Source organism: Balaenoptera physalus, assembly GCF_965194825.1.
Source record: "Balaenoptera physalus genome assembly, chromosome: 6".
Taxonomy (NCBI): Eukaryota; Metazoa; Chordata; class Mammalia; order Artiodactyla; family Balaenopteridae; genus Balaenoptera; species Balaenoptera physalus.
Window position 1 is genome coordinate 37,335,152 of NC_138885.1, and position 18,389 is coordinate 37,353,540.

The 18,389-nt window shown below is 35.7% G+C and overlaps 1 protein-coding gene across 1 annotated transcript in view; it reads right to left on the minus strand.

Moving 5' to 3' along the window:
• Positions 1–18,389, minus strand: part of LRP1B (LDL receptor related protein 1B) — a 1,885,740-nt gene that overhangs the window by 817,956 nt on the left and 1,049,395 nt on the right. The window contains exons 11-12 of the mRNA XM_082465229.1: positions 16,557–16,700; positions 11,445–11,681 (exon numbers count right to left, since the gene is read on the minus strand). Coding sequence (XP_082321355.1) covers positions 11,445–11,681; positions 16,557–16,700 — 381 coding nt within the window. The remainder of the gene's footprint in view (positions 1–11,444; positions 11,682–16,556; positions 16,701–18,389) is intronic.

Genomic DNA, 18,389 nt, shown 5'->3' on the forward strand with positions numbered 1-18,389 from the left:
GTAGTCTTTTAAAAAAGTTAAAATGGCAAAGAATTTTAAAAACCAAGTGTGAATTAATGTGATAAGTTAGAATTCTTGGGAAACCGTGACACAAAGGATTTCTTTCACTGAGTTCACAAGAGAAATATCGAAGGCATAGAAAGAGAACTGAGAGCTAGCCCTGTGTGCTTCACAGACATAAAACCCAACCTATTCCCTAGACTTTTCTCTCATACAAAGAAATCCCTTAAATCACTGAGGAAGGGGAAGGAGACCACCCCACTCCCAGAAGCAAGACAAAGATCCACTGCCTGTGAGGGAGGTACAGAAAATAAATTCATTTGCCACTAAAAAAAGGGCAGGAAATCCTCCCTTCTCCAAAGGGAAGGTGAGCTGCAGAGATAAGCAGCCATTGAGGGAGGGGTAGAAGCCAAAGCCTTGTGACCCTGAGAGAAACACCCCTGGTCCCACCACAAGTTTGCTACTTACAACAAGCAACTCTAGAGTAATGCTTGGAGAAGGGTAAGAAATTACTGTCAATGGTCCAAAACAAAGGTACGGTGACACTGAGAGAAGAGTACAAGCAAAGCTGTTTGCGCCTAGAGTGGGTACAATAAAGATGCTTGGACCAGAATTCTGAATTGATACCAAAAACAACAACAACAACAAAAAAAACAACAACAACAGATATTTGCTATCTTGGGGCATGGAGCAAAAGATTATCTCCTGCCCAAGACCTCCCACAGACACATGGCAGATATTGGCTGACAAGGGAAGAGATGCATGGAAAGACCCATCTCCAAAGCCCAGAACCACAGAATCTAAATAAGACCAAAGACCAGACAAGAGAATGGAGAATGCTTTGTCTACCACCATGAGCCTCCCACTTATTAACAGGTCACAATTAAGGAAAGGGCAAGAGTGTGGAGAGAGACCCCTCAGTGAGGCAGCCATGCAGGGATTATTGAAAGCTAAAGAATGAGCAGGCACACTCCAGGATACTTATTAAGCATAAGGTAGAATCAGCCCATCACTGAAGGATCTGAAAGGTTTGGTTTACTAAAGGTAACTATAATAAGAACAAAATCCAAACCCAGTGAAATTACTGAATAGATTGATCAAGCTCTTCATACTAACACACTGACAGAAGAAATGTACCTATGCTCCTGGCCTACATTTTACTTATTTAAGTTTCTAAGGTTTTCCTACATAAATTATTTGAAATTAAGAGTCATACAGAAAGCAAAAGACAAACAACACATTGAGATAAACTGGTCAACCAAAGAAGTAAAGTGTAAATAAAATCAGACCTTAAGATGACCTTGATATGGAGACCTTCAGATTTAAACACTGAGTTATCAACATACACCTATCAGAATGGCTCAAATGAAAAAAAGACCAATAATACTATGTGCTGGAGAAAAAGCAGACCAACTGAAACCTTGATGTGGGGAAAGCAAAATGACCCAGTCACTTTGAAAAACATTTTGAACAGATTGAAGAGTTTGACAGTTTCTTATAAAGTTATGCATACACTTACCATACTGGTAGGCAATCCACTTTCAGAAATGAAAACACATGTCCATATAATGTACTATATGCAAGTGTTTATGACAGGTTTCTTCAAAATTGACCAAACTTGAAACAACCCATTTGAACATCAACTGGTAAAAGAATAAAAGTTCTGTGGTGCATCCATGCACCATAAAACGACCCACTGTGAAAAACAAATGAATGTCTGATACACTCAACAACATGGAAAAATCTCAAAAACACCTAAGTAAAGCAAATCAAACTCAAAGGCTATACATTTTAGGATTAAATTTTCCTGACATTTCAGAAAAAGTAAAACTGTAGAAAAATAGATCAGAATAGAAATCAGATCAGTGGTTGTTAGAAACTAAGGGAACTTTCTGGGGTGACAGGAACATTCCAACTTAACTGTGGTGGTGGTTATTCAACTGGAGATATTGAATTGTTCACTTAAAAAAGGTGAATTTTGCCATATATAAATTATGCTGTAATAAACCTTATTTTTAAAAATACAATTATAAACACAACTAGAGTTTATCAGGAGAAAAATACAAATGTTTAGAGTAAATTTTGCAGCCATTTTTGGATCGAACAACAACAACAAAAATACCAGTTAGTTCAGTCATTAGTTTAGGAAAACAAAAAATAAAAAGATTAATTTCTTAAAGATTTTTATCAACATGATACCAAATAACAAATATGACTGACATTTAATCTCAGATTTTTGCACTTAATTGTATCTAGCAAAGGTTGTCATAAAATCAATCTATGATGGAGCAGGTATGGGATGTATATACTCCTGGCCAGGTGCTATAGGTTCCCACGGCTAGAGCACAACCCCCATAAACCAACTTGCACAATTCACAAATCATGACATGTATCCAAAAGTAACATAATTTTCTTTGGGGCATAAGGTAAAATAGTGTAAGCAATGGGAACTGATTAATAGGAACAATTTTAGGACTTGTGATGCATTGTGAATAAGCAATCTTTTCATCCATCTTGAGAGCTAGTGTCAGTCTGGGATTGGAAATAATTTTAATTTGTAGGTACAACCTTCATATATTTTGTCATTCTGAAGAATTTGTACAGAAAATTAAGTCAGATGATACTGTTCACTGAAACACAAAATTTTAGAAAATATGTCACATCTAGTTTTCCTTACAATCATGAATATAGGCAAAGGTGACATCTGAGTTATTACAATTGGATAATTAAAATTGGAGGAAAGAAAAGAGTATGAGAGATGCTCGTTCACCTCATGCCCAGTGATGGCACCATCATGAACCTCTTCAGAGCTTTTTGTATGTGCTTTTATGTTGTTGTTTACACTTCTTAATTTGTAAAGTCTCAATTCTAAGCCTTGCAAAATCACGATTTTAAAGTTTAAAAGAAAAACTAAGAATCTAGGTGATAGTAAAATCAGATAATTTAAAAAACTAGGAATATAAAGATGAGTGAAAATACTATCTGTTGCCATCTTTAAGTGAATTTTCAAAATAGTCTTACTGTTGTTTTTCTTATATCTCCTTTCCAGGTGTCATTTGGACCACTGCCTAATGACTGTTAGGACATCCCGCAGTTTGGTTAATCACTCTTGCAGAATCAGGAGCAACAGTTAACTCACTGTGATATTTGTAATGGGATGTTAAAATTAAAGCTTTGATTAGAAGACAAAATGATAAAAAAAAAAAAATCAAAGTGAGTGTGAGAAAAAAAAAAGTCCTCATATTTTACAATCAACTAGATCACAATTGTTTCCATAACTCTTAGACACCTCAACCAGATCAATGGGGTAAAGGGAACATAATGTAAACAGGGGAGGGTTTTAGGAGATTTCTTTGGAGAGTGATGCTGCTGTTCTGTTAGTCTCTAGCCCCCACCCTTCAATCCCCCAAGGTGGTAGAAAAGAGAGAATGGAAGGGTACTTTTTACCTCAACTCTAGTGATGGAGCTTTCTATGGGGCTTCTAAGAGATCTTTGAATTGTTGGTTTTTCCACATGTGCAAAACTCACACCTGAGAAAGTCTCACACCTGAAAAAGCTCAAGTGGACTCTGGTAGCAGAATACTTAGTGGGGGTTGATTTGCACTGTATCTGCACTCGCAGAGTTTATTGGGGCAGAAGGTTTACAGATAATTTGGGGGACTATATGTGGACCACACAGGAGCATATGTTGGCCTAGGGATGTGTGCAATCTGGCTGGTGACAGAGACTCAAACAATCAGAAGATGGACGGGAACCCGTTATTCAAGGATGCAGAGTCACAGGCATAGAGTTTCATGCACTCTGGCCAAGGGAAGTGTAATTAGAGGGATCTAGCAGAAAACCTCCAAATAGCTTGCACATGCACACACACAGAGAGACACACACATATACACACCCCAAGAGTGATTTTAAGGATCTGGCAGTCTCAGAGAGAGGTCAGTTTATAATGGAACCAGTTCACATAGGACCTTTACTATCTCCTTATCACTCCTAACCAATCTTACCCTCTCACCTCTTCCTACCAATGTTGAGAGCTGAGTGGGCATTGGAAACTAACTAGCAAGCTGGGAGGGGTGGCAAGGAAAATAAATGCAGGACAGAGGAAGAATGAACCAAATATGCCCTCCTTTCCTTTTTTTCTAGCCAGAAGACAATACAGGTGGGGAGCAGGGAAGATTTGATGATACACTGAATTTAGAATTGTGACATATGTATATACAGTGGCGTGGGCATTCCCAAATTGAGTCTGTGTTTCTGACTTAACATGACCGAGAAGTCTGGCTGCTGCCTCGTTTTTAGCAGAAAGGATTGGGATTTGACCAACTTTTGCTATGGGGTAAGAGTATTCACTCTACTGAATAAATTTTAATAGCCAATGAAAGGCAAAAATAAAACTTCACTTTAGATAGGGCAGAGTCACATTATTTGACATACGTGTTCTACAGACAATGACTATTATCACCCCCTAAAACCCTCTCATAATGGCTAGTTTCAAGGGAACTTGCTCAGCTGGCACTGTGGATATTAACTGTCCCCTCAATTTGACCTAGCATTTCCTATTTTAGAGCCCCCATAGTAAAGTCTGCCAAGACTGATTTATTAAACTTTTCTTTTTCATCAGAAATTTGCATTAACTTAAACAAAAGTACAATTACAGTCAGTGATTAGAATATTAGTCTTAGGTTAACAGAGGATTCCCAAGTGATTTCTGAAGTAACAAAGATTACATAATGCTGAGAATAATTAAGCAATTAGGTTGAATGTATTTCTTTTTTTAAAATTCATGGTAAAACAGGAAATTTATTTAAAGTGCCCCCAAATTTTAGTGATCAGAATATTTATTGATGTAACAATCATATTTGTAATAATACTTCAATTGGTACTTTGGAGATTACCAAATATTTTCACATTCTATCTTTTGACCTTACCAGTAATTAAACATTTACAAGATAATAGACTTCTTTATAGAAACTTCTAGGGCTATTCTGAACTCATGTGTGTGTGTGTGTGTGTGTGTGTTAGTATGCTGTATTTGTCCATGCTTGTGCATGTGTATATATGCCTATGTTAGGTGGAAACAAATAAAGGGAAAGATATCTTTTCTTCCATGTTTACTATAACCTATTAGCAACATGGCCAATTCCATTTTTTATGACTTAATATATTTTAGAACCTAGATTTCAATCTCTTCATACCCATGTCAACTTTTCTGACAGAAACACATATATTGGCTTAAAGTTTTTTTCCAATATCTCATATACTTCCTGAGAAACATCAGAAATTATGAGAAATATATATAAACTAAACATGAAATTGAACCAGTGTTTTCAGGACTCCAATCTCCTGCGCATTCTGGGAAAACATCTTATTGATAGTCAGCAAGAGTCAGTTATGTACAAACAGGCTATAACCTTGCTACTCAGCAGGACAACAATAACCATTAGATTCTCAAAAGTTGCAAATGTTTGCAAATCTCTTCTTAACAGTTTTAATTAAGAAATGTCTCATGACTGACAAATGTATTCATTATTTCCTTTAATGGTTGGTCAGAGTCTACATCCCTCAGAATTTTTCTTTATGAAAAAGTCAGAAAAAATGAGATTGATATTCACCTGCAATCTAACAGCAGAGAGTAAAGGCTTGTTCTTAATTTTAAAATGTTTTGCAAGGCATAATAACTATTTAACGTTCATGGGAACTTTCTAACATAATTTATTAATGATATCTCAACAGGTTTGTTTCATCAATTGTAACACTCGATCTTTATGAGACACTAGAAATTCCTAGAGAATTACAGAATGGTGAAGTTCGTTGAAATCCAAGAACAAATGGTGATCTCTAGATACAGAAAATTATAGTCTTACTCTCAGGTAGGTGTCATCTGGGAACAGATTGCACCCTATAACCTGTTTTGAGTGGCCACACTAGCCCTGGTTAAAATAGAGACCTGGGAATATTTCTGGAGTTCTGAAGTGTGTCTTAAGTCGGTGGTTGTGTATGTGTGTGTATGTGGTGGTGGTAGTGGTATTACAATGATGAATTATCAAATAATAATTCATGGCCCAGGTATAATACCATACATTTCAACAGAAAATTGGATAGAACTGAGCTGAAGAATAGGGTTTGACTCTTCAGATGCTGGACAGGCAATCACATAAATATGGCACTACCCTTTGATACTTTGATAATATGTCAACAGATAACCTTTAAACATGTCATTTGGAAGATATGTTTGTCAGAGACTGCCTCCCTAACACCTGGCTACAGTTCTATTCATACCAAAACAGAGAGCCTCTCTTCTACGCTGCCCAAAGTTATTCATTGTTCTCTAACTTCATGGATCCTGTAAGTATCTTCAGTTAAAGGAAGACTCTGAGGTGTGGAAATGTGTACTTACTCCAGATCTCAATCAAGTAGAACCCATCTTAAGAAGTATATAAGGTCAGGGGTTCCCTGGTGGTGCAGTTGTTAAGAATCCACCTGCCTGTGCAGGGGACACAGGTTTGAGCCCTGGTCCAGGAAGATCCGCGGAGCAACTGAGCCCGTGCGCCACAACTACTGAGCCTGCATTCTAGAGCCCACGAGCCACAACTACTGAGCCTGTGTGCCACAACTACTGAAGCCCATGCACTGCAACAAGCGAAGCCACCACAATGAGAAGCCTGCGCACTGCAATGCAGAGCAGCCCCCGCTCGAAGTAACTAGAGAAAAGCCCACAGGCAGCAATGAAGACCCAATGCAGCCAAAAATAAATAATTAATTTTTTTAAAAAAAGAAATACATAAGGTCAATATAGCAAAGTGGTTCAGAGCACATGCTTTGCATTAGTTCCTGTGGCTACTGTTACAAATTACCACAAATTTGGTGACCTCAAGTCTGCAGTTTAATGATGGGATCTATTGAAACTACAGTTTTTCTGTTACAGCTGCAGGCATTAATAACTTTCAAACTCAGGAAAAATGCTTTGAGTGTTTTTTTTTAATACTTTAAAGATATGAAACAATGTGAAAGATATTTTAACATACCTTCTATTTGGATATATGTATCTCAGTATAATTAACTTATACAGCTTAAAACCAAGTACTGCACTAATAGAATATATGCAATAATAAATTGAATACTAAATTATCATTTTTGTATTTTTTCCTTTCTGCTGGAAATTATAATTCATTCTGCCATGAAAAATGAATCTTGGACAAGACATTCAAGAATCTAAACATGAATACAATCTTATAAAGAACAACTATCTTGTCCTCTTAGAGAGTGTAACAATTATATCTGCAAGAATTGTTACCAAGGCTATTGCCCCAGAATCATACCCCTGGCCCTCCCTCCAGGTAAATTTGCAGAAAACCACAGCTAACCATATCCTCTAGCTGTGTTCACAGCACAGGAACAAGAGTCTCACTATAAGAAAACTGGTGTAAGCTGGTTCAACTTCAGAAGTGGGACAAATATCGCCCTGCACCTCATTACCATCTCATTGTAATAGTAAGACCCCTGTCTGTCTGCCCATGATGGTTCAACCTGCTTCCAACCCAGATGCCAGAGGACCATACAAGGACAGAAAAGAGGTGACACCCCAGTTCCAGGAAGAACCCGCCTATTCCCAGAAGACCAATGCATACACTTCCCCCTCATTAGCCTTGCCCTTAAAATCTTGCCTTAATTGTCAGTCCCCTGGGCAAGAAGTTGATTTGCGATTAAGATCCCACTTCTCCATTCTCCGGCCATTGAATAATGATTGTGCTGCTTCAATCTCGACTTTGGTTTCATTTTTGGCTGTGCAAACCCAAACAGAAAAAAGGAACCTTCCTTCCCCCTGAGGCAGGAGCTCGGCCAGGCTAGGGTTCAAGTAGGGGATCATAAGACCTAATTTGGTAACAGAATGACTAACCACTTAGTCTATTTTTGCTTGCTGTTGGCATCTTCATTTATTGCTTTAGAGCACTTATCATGATCTTGTTCATTTATGTGTTTATTTGTTTATTATCTATTTTTCACTATTTGGATGTAAACTAAATATGAAGCTTTGTCCTATTTACTGCAGCATTCCCATCACCTAAAATAGCACCTGGCTCAGGTAAGGCATTCAATGAATATTTATTGACTGGACAAATAAATCAAGTAATTAATTAAAAGAAATCAAGAGTATAAATTTTACCAGAAATTTTGGCAAAAAATTCTGAAGAGTAAAACACAATAAAGACTGGTAAATGTTTTGTTCTTATAAAAGACTATTTTTATTAAATCACTAATATGTCTTCATTTCATAGATATTTTCCATAATTATTGAGATATATGTAAGTACTTCAAATGGGCAATTTTCCTTTCTTATTTATTTATGTACCATTTTAGCCCACAATATTACACAAAGATTATGAGATATATCACATTTAGGAAGTTTGCAATAAAACTCTAAGAGAGAAAACAAAAAGAAGGAATAGAGATGGGTCTTTTTTTTAAATGCTGTTTTTTTCTATATAAAAAGGATCTGAGCTTGTAAAGAATATGTTCAAGATATTTATGTTTTACGTAAAAACAGCAAAATCGTTAAGCCTTCTACTTCAAACTATACAAATTTATCTAAGACTCAGAATTTCTACTAAGCTTACAAAATCATTTGTCAAACCAAGCATTACCTCTCAGTCTCCAGGTTAGTTGGTAGACTAGTTAAATGAGTGAATATACATAGAACTTAATTCTTCTGATCCCAAGAATCACAAATTGCCATTTGCCAAATACAAGTTCTGTTTTGACATGTAAATCTCACAGCATAATGTGTATTATTATTCTCCTTACTGGTAAGAAGTAAGATAAACTAATAAAAAGACATTAAGCTGTCCCTTGTAAAGGATAATCAAAATGTTAAATATATTTCAGGTGTAAAAATCGACAAAATGTTTTCAGAACCTTCCTACTGCCAAAGCAACACTGTACAGATGTGCCTGGCAGTCAAGTGGCCATTAGAATTGACCTCTGTTGCTGTGGTAAAATGCAAAGAACCCCAATGTCACTGATTAGGTATGGTTATCAAAGTTAGGATTATTAGCTGGAACATTCAGTCACGGCACAGGAACTGACACTTTTTGAAAAGAGCCCAAGAATCCTCTATATTACATGTCAGTCTAGGTCAAAATCAGAGCAATCCAAATGCATCTACTTAGAATATGCAAGTTCATTGTCCTTCTAAAATTGTCAAGTTCCTATTATTTGTTATTGAATTACAGAGAAAAGTAGGCAGACAGCCTCTGCCTCAGGCAATTTAAAGTAAAACTCTTGACTCTAATTAGACACTCCTTAGGTGGCTAAGTCATGGTGGATTTATATTGCCTTAATCAGTAAACTATAAAAAGAGACAAAAGCAGGGATATTTTTCATTTTAGCACTTCATTTGTCGCTTGTGGAAGGTGTATTTTTATCATTAAAGTTTGATTTAAAGTGAACCTGAGTTGAATGAATAATCTTCTCATGCTGTTCCCAATCCCTCTAAAAGACAGGAGAGACCATCATGCATTACCACTCATGCTGTAAATAATTTTAGTCCATTTCTCTACTTTTATTTTCTCTACTTCCTCCCTCTGATCCACTCTGTATTCCACCACCAGATTGATTCTCCTAAAATATCTTTTTATTCACATTATTCTTTGGCTCAAAAGCATTTCCTCTTACCCCTTCAGGATTTTATCCAAGCCCCTTCACCTCACATTTAAGACCTTGAATTTCACTACCTTTCGGGATCCACAGCTCCTCTGTCATGATTACCTGTAAACTAAACCTCCAGTAGTGACCCACTTAATGTTCCTCTCGCCCTCATTCTGGAGCATGTGTTTTTTGGTGTTTTGTTTGTTTTGGTTTTTTTCTCATGGAATTCCTGGTGCTGAAGTACACTCCCCTCCCCTTTAACATTCTTTCTTTAAGATCTAGCCCAAATACTACCTCCTTCACAAAACAGTTCTCTGAGAATCCCCAGATAAAGACACCTCTGCCTTCCTGTGTATTCTTATTACACAGACATTCTCCATTAATCATGTATTTCTCTGGGTCAGCTTTGAACTTATTAAATTAAATGCTGCAGAGCCTTTATATTGGGTTGGCCAAAAAGTTCATTTGGTTTTAAGTAAAAATAAAAGACACATTTTTCATCTTCACCAAGACCTTTATTGAACAACGTATTCACTAACCAAACGAACTTTTTAGCCAACCCAATATTTTGGGGGAGTTTATATTATCTCCAAATAGCCGTTTCCTAACATTTTTTTTATCTCCTATGATAGCTAGCACAGTGTCCTTCATATAATAAGCATACAATTAATGTCCCTAAATCAAGGATTTTTTAAATATTTGAGAAGTAAGCAAACTGTATATATGAAGAAACTGAGGTCCAGAATCATTAGTAACTCGCCTAAAGGTGACTAGCAGGCAGTCGAAGATTCAGTTTGCCTGATTATTAAAGATGCTTTGTACTTATACCAAAGTTATATTATTTCATTATTGATCAGTTTTTCTAAGCCAAGTAATTTATGAAACTCACTGATTTTAATAAAGTATATGCATATATGTTTACATATTATATATAATAACATATATGTATTTGTAAATAAAAATAGGTATAAACAAAGTTTCTCTGCAGATATTATTTCAAGGGTGACTCTAAAGAACTCAAGTGTAGGGCTTCCCTGGTGGCGCAGTGGTTGGGAATCTGCCTGCTAATGCAGGGTACACAGGTTCGAGCCCTGGCCTGGGAAGATCCCACATGCCGCGGAGCAACTAGGCCCGTGAGCCACAACTACTGAGCCTGCGCGTCTGGAGCCTATGCTCCGCAACAAGAGAGGCCACAATAGTGAGAGGCCCACGCACCGCGATGAAGAGTGGCCCCCACTTGCCACAACTAGAGAAAGCTCTAGCACAGAAACGAAGACCCAACATAGCAATCAATCAATCAATAAATCAATAAATCTTTTAAAAAAAAAACTCAATTGTAATATCTTATAACATAAAAAAACAATATGCAAGAATCGTGAGGACAATGGGAACATTGATCTTTTTAATGAACTTTGAGTGACACGACCAATATTCCAGTGAGAACCAAGTATTACAAAAGTCTCCAATGTCCTGTTAAATCTTATGTTCTACCATATAACGCCGTAAACATATAACTGTAAGTCTACATTTTCTATGAAGGTGGATTAATAGCTCAATTTAATTCCTGTAATACTTATAATGTAGTGGACAATTGCAAGTTCAATTTTATAATGAAGGTTTTAATAAGCTAGTATTTGGAAAACATGTTGAAATAATGTTACTCAAGAAATAGAAATTAACAAATATTTAAAAATCAACAGTAACTTGGGTTCTGGTTAAAGTTAGTTTGACGTACATTGGATTTATCCTTTTAAATAAATGTTTTGTCTCTGGGCAGTTTGATACACATTGTCACTTACCGTCTTTCAGGATGGTTTCTCGCTCTGTGCCATCTATCTTCTGCCGGCCAATTAGGAAACTGGTGGTGTCAGCAAAGTAGATATAATTGGTTTCTGCATGAAAATCTAAAGCACGAGGGTTTACCAGATTTTCTATGGGGATCATGTATTCATCAGCTATCTTGGTATTCAAGTCCATTCCTCTAACAATTCCTGGGCGTCCTTTCCCATAAAAGAGAAACAACTCATTCTTTGGTCCTGCAGAAGAAAGATTACAAACATAAACAACCGATGCTGCCTAATCTTCTTTACCCTGCATAATGCCACTGTTTAATTAACTGGCACAATTAACATTTTTTTAAATTCAGTACCAAAAATTAAACCCTAAAATATGCCAAATGTATCTTGATGCAAGAAGGCCAGCTAATTGCGTTACTTTAATTAAAACAGAAATTACTTCTGTGAATAGGTTATATTTAGTTAATTATTCTTTTGCCTGTAACTGTATAGCAAAAACATGACAGATCCTTGGATAACTTGTAACTGTAAAATGGACATTTATTAAAACATCTGGAACATTTAATTTTATAATTCATCACAATCTATCTATCTGTAGATACTAACTGTAGCATTCATTATGTTTGACAGTGCTAAAAACTTCAGAATATTTAAAACACCCCTCCCTACTCAGAGTTTGCATCTACAGACTGTCAGAAGCAAACAAAAAGAATCACACAGTATCACATAACTTGCATGTAAATATATTATAGTTTGTATAAACGTGATTTTTTTTTTTTAAGAACTGAAATAAAATGCCAGTTACAGTGTCACTTCTTTCTTCATATCTTAATTAGAACGTTAGAGGTTGATGCTGTCTGCCAGTAACTCTGATGTACAACACAGCCTTTATCAGAAACTAAACAAAACAAAAAACTGTGTCCTGGGTTAAAATGCAAGAATCAAGGAAGCTTTTTCTACAGAATGAATGAACTCCTTCAGACTTTTACATGAAACTACATGCAAGGCTCTCGTATTGCTAGGGCACATTATACTTAGTTTAGTATACATAATTTTGAAAGGAATACTTCATATAGAAAGGAAAACATACTAGGTTTTATTAAGAAAACTGAGGATACATATGATTATTATATTTGGATAACCATACCATAGTGAGATTCTTAGTAAATTAAAATAATTACATTATAAAATTTGGAGGAAAAAAAATAAGTAATTACTCATAAACTCAACACCCTCAATGCAAAATATATAATCATTTTATATATTTTCTTTCTCATTTTCTTTTAAAATTAGTGTTAATGAATATTAAATATATATATTTATAAAATGTTAATATTTAAAGAATAAAAATAAAACAAATCTCATGTACCTAACATAGACCTTAAGAATATCTCCAGAACATTAGAATGCACGCACATGCCCCAAACCCACCCCTCTTCCATCCCAGAGACATCCAGTATCTCTGGTTATATACAATAATATGGTTATTGTGTTTACCATGCATTTTTTTAAAGTTTTGCCACATATGTTGTTTGTATTTCCCAACAGTAGACTGTTTAATTTTGTGTGTTTGAATTGCATGTGTGCTATTAATTAATTTTATTCTTACTACATGCTTTATATTCATCTAAGGTTGTTGTAGTAATTATTCATTCATTTTCATTGCTGTATTATATTCCTTGGTGTGACTATTTCAAATTTAATTTACCTAGCTATTTTTCTAATGCACACTAATATAGAAGAGAATATGTTTTGTATTCTGCTTTTATTACTAAATCTTAGCATTAAGATTATATTCTGTGCTGATCCTTTTCTTTCTTTTTTTGGCTGTGTTGGGTCTTCGTTGCTGTGCATGGGCTTTCTCTAGTTGCTGTTAGCAGCGGCTACTCTTCGTTGTGGTGCGTGGGCTTCTCACTGTGGTGGCTTCTCTTGTTTCAGAGTACAGGCTCTAGGCGTGCAGGCTTCAGTAGTTGTGGCACGTGGGCTCAGTAGTTGTGGCTCGCGGGCTCTAGAGCGCCGACTCCACAGTTGTGGCACACGGGCTTAGTTGCTCCGTCACATGTGGGATCTTCCCGGACCAGGGCTCGAACCCTGGTCCCCTGCATTGGCAGGCAGATTCTTAACCACTGCGCCACCAGGGAAGTCCCTGATCCATTATTTTTGTCTTACATTCCTTCAGTATGATCAGTATAATATATGATAATTTGCCAAATCATTCCTCAGTTGATTTTATCTTTCCATTATTATAACACTGAGATAATCATTTTCCCATATCTCTTAGTATACATTTCCAGAAATGGAATTACTGGGTAAAGAATATTAACATCCCTCTTTCTCATTACCCTCACAACCTCTCAGTGTCTACCTACTCATTATTTTCTTTAAAGATACTATCTTACATTATTTAAAAGTAGATTCATTTGAAAATTAACATTCCTGAGTATTTCCTACCAACATCATATGCATAGATACTTTTGCTTTTTAAAAAATTGGGATCTTAGATATGCATTTTACTACTTAACTTTTAAAAATTTAACAATACTTTGTTGTGTCATTAAAAGGTCTTCAAAACAGTCTTTTCAATGGCAGCATCATGTTCCCTGCTAGAGAGGCAACATAATATGGTCAGCTACTTACCTACTGTAGGATATTTAGATTGCTTCTGGGTTTTTGTTATTATACATACATTTACAATGGATTTCTTTAGTCAAAAGTGGGATAATTTGTTAAAGGATGTTATCAGTTTTATCTCTTTTGTATGTTATTATCAAATGTCTTTCTAATAGTGGTATCAATTTCCAGTTCTATTAGCAAGGCGTAAGAATGCTGGTTTCACCATATCTATTCTTGCTAACATTTATTTTTGCTTGTATTTTTAATTGATGCTTTAATTAGTAAACCTGGCACAATACTTCATTGGTTTAATGTATGTGTGTGTATGTGTATGTGCACGTGTGCAAGTGTATGTATATTTAAAATAAGAATGGTAACTATTTTTCCCATTGTTTTATTCAGTCACTTTTTTCAATCATTCACTACCTGAAGTTTCTTCTAATGTGTTTTCCTATACCATAGACAATTGAAAACTAAAAACTACATTTCACAGACACCGATATAACCATGGCTCTAGTTTTGATTTAAGTACCTAAAGTCAGATGTACTAGCTTGAGTTTGGAATATAGAAATGAGACCACCTTTTGTTGCTTCTGCTGGTATTTATCTGATGGAGAAACTGAATTTTTCTACATCAGTCTTCTTCCTTTCTCTACATCAAGAGACAAGGAAGAGGGTATCTTTTTGTTGTGCTGTGTTTTGTTTTGTTTTATTTTCCAGTATGACATATTATTTCTGGAGCTAATAGTTTTGGTGCAAACTTCCTAATCTCTAGATCTCAGCTAAGATGGTGTGTTTTTGAAACACCATGTTTGCCATTTGTGGCTTCCCGATGCCCTAGCTTCTGATTATGGTAGGTGTTCCAGCTTAAGCCAGGCTAGTTTGTGGTGGTTTTGAGGAAAGTTCCCAAGACCCAGTCTAGAAGCTGCTGCTTCAGGCTTCTCAATGATTTTGTAAATATCTATCTATTTGTGTTTGATCCTTTCTGCTTAAAATAGCTAGAATTGTTTCTGTTAATTTAAATGTAAATGTACCCTGATTGATCACTACATTAGGGATGATTGAAGCTTATGCAACTCTGATCTTATGTTTTTCCACCAAACGTGTGTGTGTATATATGTGTATATATGTGTGTGTGTGTGTATATATATATATATATGTGTGTGTATGTATATGTACATATATATAAATGTACATACACATATATACACACACATGTATATATGTATGCGTAAATGTGCATGATTGTATTTTTGCATGACATGCCATCACTTCCCAAGTGGTAACCAGAGCAGTTTAAAGGCTGGTTACACACACACACACACACACACACACACACACACACACACAAAACTACCCCTATCTTGAGGCTTCTGACACTAAACCTTCAATTATCCAGAGGATTTCTTGAACATGAGAGCTGGTGTTTCTACATTCCTAGCATTTGATACAAAGCTGGACATAAAAAAAAGTACTAAGTCATGTATTTTATCACAGTTAAGTCTCTTGGGTTCTCAATTTAAAAGTACTTGCACTATGAATTCTAACCACTTAGACTTAAAATTATAACAAATTTAGAGGTCTCATTTCACAGTCCTCAGCAAGCATATGATAAGAAGGCAAAAGAGATGGCAGGACAGTGGTCAGAGAGCGAGCACAGACAAAAATAAATCGAGACAAAATATACACTGTAAAAAGCAGTCATCACAATCTTAAAAAATTATGGTATTTGTGGGACATCTAAAAACCAACAGTTTCCACATGGACACCATTTCTATGAGGGCCATTAAAACTACATCTGATTATGCAGACCCTGAGTAAAGAACTTAATTAATTTTTGTGTAAAAATTTAAACTTAACAAAAGTCCTGTGTGAAGAATATTTATTAGCTTATTTAAATAAAGAACAATTAAGTTATTCTAGCATATTTCAAAAATAAAACAAAGATATGTCTAACTACTAGATAACTTTTTAACAAAATTGTTAAAGAGATTGATATTTAATTAGTGTAGCTCCAGTTACTTGGAAAGTGAAATAATGAAATGAATTTCATCCCCAATGCTGGATAAAGTGAAATATTACTTAATGTGGATTTCTGTTGGACTAAACACACCTATTACTAGAGGCAGCATCTTGGTTCAAAAAAGAGAAAATCTGGTTAACCAACGATTCAGGCTCATTAGACCATGAACATTCTTTAGGGAATTAAGGAAAGGATCTTCCTAAAAATCTTCCCTAAAGTACGGTTCCCAAAGATCCATAAATTTGGTGACTCTACAGCCCAATTAGGTTTCTCATTCACATTATCACACACATACAAAAGAGAAAAAAAACCCAAAAAACTAAATACTGATTTTGAGAAAAATGGCTTATACACATTCACCGGCAAATTTGTCCTGATGATGTCTCACGTTATCACGGACCCTGATGCTCCTAATTAATACTAAGAACCCTATTCTGAAGCATTAGCTGCTGGCAAATGTTTGATTTTCAATAACATACTTTTGCATGACCTGCCATCACTTCCCAAGTTGAAGCCAGTCCTGCAGCGACAGGTCCGTGCTTTGTAACCGCTGCTGAGCAGACAGATGTGTGAACATCCTCCTGGCATTCCGTATGGATCCACTTCACACGCATGGCTTCTGACTACAACAAACGAAAAACAGCATGCTTGAAATTCTCCAAAGACAAGATAATCATGTGCATCAGGATGTTGAAACTTTGACAGTGCAAGAAGAGGGAATCCCAGCAAAAATCTATATACCCAAATATTTTGTATCATAATCAATTGGAAAAGAGTTTACACCCCAAAAAAGAAAAGGTAGGGATTTGCCAAAATCCTCCTAAGTCTACCTTTTACAAAAATTCTGAGAAGATAAAATGCTTTTATATTAACCTAAACTGTTTACATGTAAGCAAAATAAAAGTAACATGATTTTTTGGTACATGCTTATTGCACTTTTAAAAAATACACTTTTCTGGCAAATATAAAAAAATACTATTAAAATATCCTAGGTTAGGTAGTTAGGCAGAGAAAGGATTTCTTCTGAAATAATCTAGTATATGGGCACCTAAATTAGGATAAATGTGCTTCAGTGATTACCTTTATTGAGAAGTGCTGAGATAAATTTTTTTCTTCAATTTTGAGTCCATTGCCATTTGGAGAACGCTTCCACAAAATGAATTTTGTGTGTGTGTGTGTGTGTGTGTGTGTGTGTGACTATAATTGTCAAAAGGAGAAGGCTGAGTTTTCATGTGGAGGTTATGGAATAGAAGGATGTTTTATGAGTGTAGAAGGTGGAGAAGAAACAAAAATAGGAAAAGTACTGTATGGAGAGCATGAGAAAAAGAAAGGTCAAAGAGAAAATGCTGTAGTAGGAATAATACCAGTAAGATTTTATGTATTACTGTAATTATATTTCTTTTCAATCACGACTTTCTTGGAATTGTGATGAGTAATATGACAATTTTCTTTTAATATTGAAACTTACATGCTTTCGAAAACTGTGCTATGTTCTTTTTGTATTCTGCATTCTCTAAATGAAAAGATAACTGAAATGTAGTTTATTTTTTTTGCACAAGAGTGTTGCTTTTATTTTCCAGTCTCATCCCATTTCTATACTAGATCACATCTCCTCTTACCTACTTAGCAACTCTCCACTTTCTCACTGTCTTCATTACTTTTGCTCTCTGCATTGGATCATGCCCATCAGCATACAAATGTGCCATTATTTCCACATCTTGGGGGGTAAAAAATCGTAATTTTAACCTTAATTCCCACAGCAATCCTTCAATTAGCTCCCCATTTCTCTGCCCCACCTAATATCAACACTTTTCAAAGTTATCCTCGCTCATTTTCTACAATTTCTTTCCTTCCTATCTTTCCCAGATCCTTTCTACCCAGACATTCTCTTCACCGCAAACTGCTCTTGTCAGATCCCTATGAGCTTCATGCTGCTAAATCCAATGGCCAATTGAATTAACAAGCTTCTTCTCAGTCTCCTCTTTTGGTTCTTCCTATTGTCTTTGACTTCTCATTGTTGGAGTGTCCCAGTGTCCTTTATTTGGAACTCTTTTCTTCTCCATCTATAGTTACTTCCTTGGTGATCCCATCCATTTTCCTGGCTTTAAATGTCACCTATATGCCAATGACTCTCAAATTGCTATGTCCAGCTTGGGCTTGCCCCTGAACTCCAGACTTATATATTCAAATACCTCCTTGAAATCTCCACCTGAATTTATGACAGAAATTCAAAATAACATGTAAAAATTATACATTTTTTCTTTGCCCCCAGTCTGCTCCAAACTTAGTTTTCTTAATCTCAAAAATAACTC